Source organism: Branchiostoma belcheri, unplaced genomic scaffold (assembly GCF_001625305.1).
Source record: "Branchiostoma belcheri isolate BF01 breed outbred unplaced genomic scaffold, Haploidv18h27 scaffold21, whole genome shotgun sequence".
Taxonomy (NCBI): Eukaryota; Metazoa; Chordata; class Leptocardii; order Amphioxiformes; family Branchiostomatidae; genus Branchiostoma; species Branchiostoma belcheri.
Genome location: NW_017803602.1, coordinates 596,627 through 604,948, shown reverse-complemented (window position 1 = coordinate 604,948; position 8,322 = coordinate 596,627). Strand labels below are relative to the sequence as shown.

At 41.4% G+C, this 8,322-nt stretch overlaps 2 protein-coding genes and 1 long non-coding RNA gene across 3 annotated transcripts; all 3 read left to right on the top strand.

The window, feature by feature from the left end:
- Positions 1-207: 207 nt before the first annotated feature.
- LOC109469741 lies at positions 208-1,338 on the top strand. Its single transcript, XR_002140209.1, has 3 exons — positions 208-269; positions 611-733; positions 1,155-1,338. It is a non-coding gene; the product is annotated as an uncharacterized LOC109469741 (long non-coding RNA).
- Positions 1,339-2,624: 1,286 nt separating this feature from the next.
- On the top strand, positions 2,625-3,884 carry LOC109469608 (N-acetylated-alpha-linked acidic dipeptidase-like protein). Its single transcript, XM_019768148.1, has 4 exons — positions 2,625-2,714; positions 3,018-3,137; positions 3,475-3,560; positions 3,789-3,884. The coding sequence occupies exons 1-4, from the start codon at positions 2,690-2,692 to the stop codon at positions 3,882-3,884; spliced, it is 327 nt and encodes a 108-aa protein (XP_019623707.1). The 5' UTR covers positions 2,625-2,689.
- Positions 3,885-5,077: 1,193 nt separating this feature from the next.
- On the top strand, positions 5,078-8,209 carry LOC109469725 (putative N-acetylated-alpha-linked acidic dipeptidase). Its single transcript, XM_019768311.1, has 7 exons — positions 5,078-5,169; positions 5,772-5,892; positions 6,236-6,373; positions 6,614-6,695; positions 7,135-7,221; positions 7,629-7,726; positions 7,991-8,209. The coding sequence occupies exons 2-7, from the start codon at positions 5,826-5,828 to the stop codon at positions 8,089-8,091; spliced, it is 573 nt and encodes a 190-aa protein (XP_019623870.1). The 5' UTR covers positions 5,078-5,169; positions 5,772-5,825; the 3' UTR covers positions 8,092-8,209.
- The last annotated feature ends 113 nt before the right edge of the window (positions 8,210-8,322 follow it).

Genomic DNA, 8,322 nt, shown 5'->3' with positions numbered 1-8,322 from the left:
CATTTCATTTTGTTGTAAAAAAAGGCATATATTAAATAGTACTGTTGTTGTTGCATTTTGTTCTTTTTAGGCTTGTTCCTTACGACGTGCTACTGTCCTACCCACCGCATGGCCCAGAGGGCCCTAACAACACAGCGGTGACGGTGGACGGAGCCGACCCTGCCCGAGAGTTTGAGGACACCCGAACCATACATATCGAGCCCGAGTACCAGAATGATCCAGACGCTGTACAGTTCTACATCGCCTATTCACCGCCGGGGCATCCTGTGGTATTTATTATGAAATATCGGTTACAATGCTTACATGAAATCTTACGATTAGTTAAAATTAATTCTGTTCTTCAGGCAAAATTCAGATGGAAAAGACTTTCAAATGTTTAAACCAGACTTCCACCACCTTTGCTGATTTTTATAAATGATTCCCGAGCTCATTGATTATGCAAATAAGGTCATCATTTGCATGAATTACAGCAGTTGATCATATTTTCCACCCAAAGACAGCCATACATACAGTTCACGACACTCCACCATGGCATAACAGAAAACATAACCTTCTTGGAAAATTTAATAACTTTTTCAAAGCTGAAGATTTTGGTGTTGCGCGACTTCAGGGAGAGCTTGTCTACGCCAACTATGGCCGGCTGGAAGACTTTGATTACCTGCGGCAGGTCGGCGTCAACTGCACGGGGAAAATCGTCCTGATGAAGTACAGGTCTGGAGGGAGGGGAACAAAAGTCAGTTTTTGTTTGTTTGTTTGTTTGTTGTTTTGTGCTTTTCACAAATTAAGCCCTTTTTAAATCATTATGTCAATCAATGTCTGTCGTATAAAGTGGAAAGGAAACAGATACCAGTACTTTCATATGTCACATGCACAGTTTTAGACACTTCAATCACATTCAGGTTGGTTAGAGCCTCTAGTGCGCTTGTAGAATTCCCATGAAGGGGTGCTACACCATGCTGGGCCATAAGGTGGCCTCTAGTACTCTTACAAATAGTACAGCGGTTTACACCGTGTCTAAATATATATATTATCATACGGTGCTATTGGCTTTTCTCAACAGATTCAGATTATTGTCATTAACCAACAATATGGCAGCTATGGTATTGAACAGATTGTCGTGGGTTTTTTTTGTGACGTTGTACTTTCCATCGCAGGCGATAAACGCGGCGGCCGCCGGTGCGATAGGGGCGATCCTGTACCCAGAACCTGCGGACACCAACGCGCCTGGTGAGAAGGTATACCCCGATGGATGGGACCTCCCCGGGACCGGCACGGAGCGAGGAAGTTCACTTCTAGAACCAGGAGACCCGCTAACCCCGGGGTATCCTGCAACAGGTGGACGCCACATTGCCATCAATGTTGTCTAATACTGCGTTCTTACAGATTCGCGCAAACAGGGTGCGCTACTGCAGTACTGTCATGGAGTACTAGACGGCGCTTCAGTACCGTCGAGTTGATATGTTGAAGTATCATGTTCACTCCTACAACCCCTACAAATCATGTCATAGATTTTCCCTACTCAAACATTACGCCAAAACACGAATCTGATCAAGATACGTATTACTAATTAGTCTATTGGTACCTGGCTTGACTGTGAACAGTTGTATCGGGTCTGTTATCTCATTTAATATTGCTTGCTTTCACAGACTATGCGTACCGCATGCCAGAGGAGAGGATCAGCGTGTTCCCGCCCATTCCTGTTCAGCCTATTGCATACAATGACGCCCAGAAATACTTAAGGTATGCCCTTAATGATTCTTAATGACTCTTCAAATTGCTACCTTCGCCAAGAAGCTTATACTTACATTGGCGTTAGTGTTCGTGTGTGCGTATGTGTGTGCCTGTGCGTGTGTACATGTGTGTGTGTGTGTGCGTGCGTGCGTGCGTGCTAGCGTGCGTGCGTGTGTGAGTGTGTGTGTGTGTGCGTGCGTGCGTGCGTGCGTGCGTGCGTGCGTGCGTGCGCGTGTGTGTGTGTGTGTGTGCGATGGCTTAGATGTATTGTCTTGCTATATTGGTATTGGCAAGTGGACCGCTAATGATTCAGATTTGGGGCCCCCTGGCCGCGGTTTGTTACCATACCGCAGCGGAACTCCTGTTTTCATACCTCGTATTATCGCATTAGTGGTATTATCAGATTAAATCTGGACATGCTAGTTTTGGATCGTGTCGTTAAGTTGGCGAAAGTACGAGGTCGTGGGACTCTCAATTTTCGCACAAAATGTAAACGTAGAAAATCCTTTATTCCCAGCCACCTAGATGGTGAGGTTGCCCCTGCAGGTTGGAATGGCTCCCTGCCAATCACCTACAGACTGGGACCAGGGTTCACCGGCCAGTGGTGAGTTAAGATATAATATGAAAAGTACGGTAGCATATACAGTGTGTGTGTATGGTCACCTTTATACGTATTGTTACCTTCTTTTACTTATTGTACCCCTCTGAGGCCTCCTTGGAAATCAGCTATTGGCTGAAGGAGCTACCCAGGTGTCTTTGAAGATTAAATAAATAAATTGTACGTTTATTGCCATACATGTCACTTCAATCGTTCTAGAGCTAACAGCATGTGTTCTCTTTCGGTAGTGATTGTAGTTTTTTTGTCAATATATGAATTTTACTACACAGGGCAGGTCGCAAGGTGGCGTTGCATGTATACACAAACACGACCATACGCAGAGTCTACAATGTCGTGGGCATGATCAAAGGCAGAGTTGAACCAGGTAACAGCGCCACGATAGTTTTCTACTATTTTCTGACCCATAAAGAAATTTCTATCAAGAGTAAAACGTTTAACGGTTTAGCAATTTAAGCATGCGTTTTCATATAAAGCGATATATACGTCGAAGAAGAATTTTGAATAAGGCATCCAGATAACGAGAAACAGAAACACAAGAAAACAGTTACATCAATTCATAGTTTTTGGTCAAATGCCTGTTCAACTGCAGATAGACAAGGACAAAACAAAAATCGAAGCAGCGTACTTCATGATCATGTTTAACAAACCCGACTGTCCTATCCCCCAGACCGTTACGTGATGATAGGGAACCATTACGACTCCTGGGTCCAGGGAGCCATTGATGACACCAGCTCTACAGCCATGAGTCTGGAGCTCACCAGGGTTTATGGAGGACTTGTCAAAGATGGTAACGTTTGTAATATTGTAAAATATGTCGTAACGTCAAGGAAGGTGATAACGTAGAAAAGGCAACCATATTTAAACAGAAATATCAATAATATCGGCCTATATGGAAAAGTAATATTACTAACAATTTATGCTTAGAGTCTTTGCGTAGTCGTTATTTATTTTAACTGAGCTAGTTCTGCCATCATTTTGGCTTTCTTTGTGAAATGGGCTTCGGCGGGGCAATCTATATGATCTATATGTCAAAACATTATCAGCCTTGCCTTGGTGCCACTGTCAACATATATCCAGTGCATTGAATGCGTTGTTGTATAAAACAGTATAATGTATGATTTCAGGTACATGGCGGCCACGGAGGTCTGTAGTGTTCGCGGCCTGGGGAGCGGAAGAGTTCGCCTTATTGGGATCGCTTGAATATGTTGAAGTATACTAATGAAATCACAATTATTTTTGATTAACATGGAATGGTTGATGGTTAAGTTCATTATGCTTGGGTCTTTGAAGTATTAGGTTTCTTGAATCATGTACTTAGAAGGATGATATTGTATTGGGATGTAGTTTTGAATGATTTTCTACAGAGCAAAATCACATTTTATGCGCCTGTGCAAATCCTGTGGACGATATATATCTTCAGTACATTATCCATTTTCAGCAATTCACGGATCTCATCAAAGAGCGGATGGTCGCCTATATCAACATGGATATAGGAGTCGGTGGTGAGGCATTTTGGATTTACATTGTACTTTGACTTTCCCTTATGCTTAAATCACCACTTCATTACCTCTTTCTCACTCTTCTCCTATTAATAACAAAATCAAATTTTCTGAGAAATCAAAGGTTTTAGACAGCCTCCGCTTTTCAGAGGCTGGCAAAGATAGCGGATGCTATGAAAGGTATGAGAATTCATCTATTCGCTTGATATATTTCGCGTTATGTTCTACTTGGATTTGTATACTTCATCGGTGTACGCATTCTTCATTCCATTTCCCTCTGAGCTTCCTCCTTTTCTTCATCTCCATTTTTCTTATCCATCTTGTATCCGACAGATATGAACTGGTCTCTGAATCATGTCTTCTTCTCTTACATCTGGTTTGCTTCTGTGGTTCATTTTTCCCACTACACAGGTAATTACTCGATTTTCGGTGGCTGCAGCCCATCTTTGGTTGACGTCATCTATGATACAACCAAACAGGTAAGTAAGGGTAAGAAAAATCGCATTAGACTCTCACTACTTCACCCATATACGTGGTGAAACTACTCCATTCATATCTTTAGTGTTTATACCCACTTAACATAGCATTACCTCTGCAATTCTACATACCGTGAGGTTTGTGCAGTCTTAGCTAAATAGTGTCTGCGTGCATATCCACTATGCAGGTGCCAGACCCAGATGCATCTCTTGGAAAAAGTGTATACGAGACCTGGTCAGAGAGAGATCCAACAGATCCTGACGCGGACGTGAAAGTTCCCAAGTATGTTAAAACCATGATCTTCCTATCATGCGAGTAAAACATATTTTCTACTTTTATACTTTGGTCTTTATCCATAACAGTTTTAGTGTTCATTATGTGTACATTTTCTCCTTATGTCGTTCTATTCCTATGTAGATAAAGGCAAACCTTAACTATTTTATTTGCTTCAATTAATATGAAATGTCATAAAATCACTATAATCCACTACCAAGGGCCTGGTCAAAGTCATCGTACGGCAGTCATACGATCACATACTGAGGGAATTCGCCGGACAGTCGCGGATATGTCGTACAAAACCCGACTGTCTTTTCATGAAAAGGTTGTATTGTTTGCGGTTGGTTCTGTCACAGCCTGCTTGAAAACTCTACAACATCAAGACTTGTATAACGTCATTCGACGAATATGACCACGATTCACGTGGCACCTTCTCCTTTTACGTATTCTCTGTTAATTTATGCCATGTTTCGCAGACTTGGATGGCCTCCTGTCAGTACAGATTTCATTTCTTTTGGTCTCCGTGTCGGCACTCCACTGTTCACCTTCGCCTACACTCATGACCAGGTAAGTACAACAAGCTAGAGGTATTTTGGAGATGTGGAAGCTTTCCAATAATCAAGTACTGATGCACCGCGATCATATTATCAACAACATTCTCTTTACGTTTTCAGCATATTGCATTGTATCTATGATGATTGTATCTACTAGTAGGTAGTCACAAGTATGAAAATTCATCTGACTTGGTAACTTACCTCTTGAACAATTCTAAAATTCTAAAAAGAAATGGACTGATCAGAATATTTTTCTTAATCACTGTCGGCTATTTGATTGAATCGCTCAGGTCATGTGGCTTTATGCACGTGTGACGTCAGTAATGTGTCAAAGGTTGTGGTTGGAAGTCCCGGTGATACATGGGTCAGTAATCTAATGAGGAGTGGCTAATGAGAGTGGCTCGTTGCTCAGCTTTGATTGCTGTATAACAACGTTAGACTCTGCACGTAGTAATAATGCAGGTTTGCTTGCACCACCCTCCCTCCCCCCCCATTCCATACACCCATCCTTCCCCTTTCTTCTCCCGCTCTTCTCTGTCCGTCACCTTCCAGTCCTTCCCTCCAGAGCCCGAGGTAGAATACCCAAACATGGATGACATTTTTCATCCTGTATAGACCAACTACTCCCCTCGGTCGATATATCCGTCCTACCACACTGCGTATGACAACATGGATCTCATGGAGAGGTTTGTGGACCCAGACTTCACTGTTCATCGGGCCATGACCCGTATATCAGGTGGGATATGTCTCAGTCATTTGATTTATTTCAGATAAAGACAATGTTTATTGTACAACAACTGTAAGGCAAAACGTTGTAGATAATTAATTTTAATCTAGTACGGTATATCCTATGCTATTCAATATTGATAGAACTTAGAAGAAACAACACACCGTGTATGGCAAAGCTACTGGCAAGTTACATTCACCTAGTAAAATCTACAGGTAGAGTCAAAGCTTAACAATGTTGATTGAAGACAAAAGCTATGTCGACTGACGACATTCCGTGACTCCGGTGTTATAATCATTATAGAAAGGACGTTACAGTTGGTTTCTGCTAAATTGACTTACGCAACCCTCAGGTGAGCTGGTCCGAAGACTAGCAGATGCCCTGGTACTACCTTACGACTGTCGGAAATACGGACGAAGTTTGAGCAAGTTTCTGCATGAAACGGAAGAGGATTTCGGCTCCATGTTACGGAATCAAGACATCAGTATCGGTAACATTTGCCATAATTATTGTTTAATTAAATAGTTAATTTCTCCGTTTTTATTCTTACATAATTGCCATTTTATACCACATGTGCCTTTTCTTTTCCATATTACAAGTACAGCATAACCAATATATATGTGTGTGTGTGTGTGTGTGTGTGTGTGTACGTGTGTGTGTGTATTCTATTGGTTACGCTATACTTTCGTAATATCGAAAAGATATATAACCATCGTCGTATCATCCTCAGACGCGTTACGTTCAGCCGTCTACAACTACATAGCAGCGGCAGAAGGCTTCCAAGATCGGGTACAAGCAATCGACAAGAAGGAGTAGGCAAAGTTGATGATTTTTCTCACAATGTCTCTTTTCAATTTTGAAAACTCAAAATAATAATTTCTTTTTACAATTTACCTTCCTCTATTATGACAGAAGTACATTTATATATATAATATTATATATTTTTTGTTTATATATATTTGATTTTTAATTATAAGTTAAACGACTTCATGAGAACGGTTAGTTACCAAATTGATAATTTTCGAATTCAGTCCTGTTTGTATTGGCTAGCTGGACAGCACAAATTTTATTGGTAAAATTGTTCCCCAAAAGTGTGTGTACACCATCCACTAAATCTAATACATGTACATTGTATATGTCACGGAATATATCGTGGATACGAAGGTATTGCAGATGGTAGTAGTCCCAGTGGCATAACTAGAGCTGGAAACAAAGTCCGTTGACATGCCGTCTGTTATTCTTGTCAAACAGTCCTATTCTGGTCCGGAGTCTGAACGACCAGATGGTCCAGGTCAACACAGCTTTCATTGATATCCAGCAGCCGCATCACTTCAACAAGTAAGTTTCTTTGAACTGTTTATTCAAAATGCCACTAACTTCTTGAGTCTTCATTATGCTGGTATTTACACATTAAATTAAAATTAAAGATGATATCGATAACATATCAAAACCCTGCTGGCGTTTCGTTGAAATGCCTGTACGGTCCCATACCTATAGATGGGGGTCGATTTCTTTTCGTCTGCTTGTTGTTTGTTTGCCTGTTTGCTTGTTTGCTTTGTTCCTTCTTGGTATGGTATGCCTTTCTTTGCCTGGCCTTGGACCTCTGTATAACGTGAATGTTTGGCAGGCATCTTATCTATAATTCATTGCAAAGGCTCGTCGGTACATCGATATTTGCTACCAATGGTATGTTATCCTACGTAATGGTAGCATGAGCTTTTGACCAGATAGTTGTCTTGCTTCAGACATGTTCTCTATTCGCCATCGGGGTGCGCAACGAACAGCAGCGCCGCTTTCCCCGGCATAGTGAGGACGATGTGCGGCGGACCAGTGAACGATGACGGTGAGAAATATTTCAGATATATGGCACACAACCAACACAACCTGACGTATGCATGTACGTACCACATTGTGCTTTTAGGATAACGGTCTTTCGTAGCACAAGTTTGCTATATTGTGCATAAGTACTCAGTTTAAAGCGTACTACAATTTTGTTTGCTTGATGCCGCAGTAATAAAATATATTTTAGATTGTACAAGGTATGGCACCACTACACATACATAAGTCGCAAGAGTTTTATATTCTAGTGTACTAACTATTTCCCCAGGTTGGGAGGAAGTTAAGAAGGAAGTGGCAGCGATAACGTCTACCATCCAGTCAGCCGCTGACGTCATCAGTGACGTAGACAGTATCTTGGGGCCATCCTAAGTATATAGGTGTTTTGACTCGCTATAGCTAGTGACAACAGAAAGTCTCACTGCCAGGAGGCGGGGGCCTTACTGCTGTGTTCTAGAATTCAACATCATTTTCAGAATAAAGATTGGTTTGAAAAAGCTGCTGTCTATTGTATTATTTGCATATGACTGATATGGTGATTAATGTATGGCGCCACTACACGTACAATCGTCAGGCAAGTAAATAATATATATATATATATAT

What these genes read in the sequence shown, in the direction of transcription:
- LOC109469608 (XM_019768148.1), top strand. Translation starts at nt 2,690, where the DNA reads ATGATCAAAGGCAGAGTTGAACCAG. An exon ending in TGGAGGACTTGTCAAAGATG is followed by an intron (nt 3,138 to 3,474) that starts GTAACGTTTGTA and finishes GTATGATTTCAG; the next exon opens with GTACATGGCGGCCACGGAGG. An exon ending in GATCGCTTGAATATGTTGAA is followed by an intron (nt 3,561 to 3,788) that starts GTATACTAATGA and finishes ATCCATTTTCAG; the next exon opens with CAATTCACGGATCTCATCAA.
- LOC109469725 (XM_019768311.1), top strand. Translation starts at nt 5,826, where the DNA reads ATGGATCTCATGGAGAGGTTTGTGGACCCAGACTTCACTGTTCATCGG. An exon ending in GAATCAAGACATCAGTATCG is followed by an intron (nt 6,374 to 6,613) that starts GTAACATTTGCC and finishes TATCATCCTCAG; the next exon opens with ACGCGTTACGTTCAGCCGTC. An exon ending in CGGACCAGTGAACGATGACG is followed by an intron (nt 7,727 to 7,990) that starts GTGAGAAATATT and finishes CTATTTCCCCAG; the next exon opens with GTTGGGAGGAAGTTAAGAAG.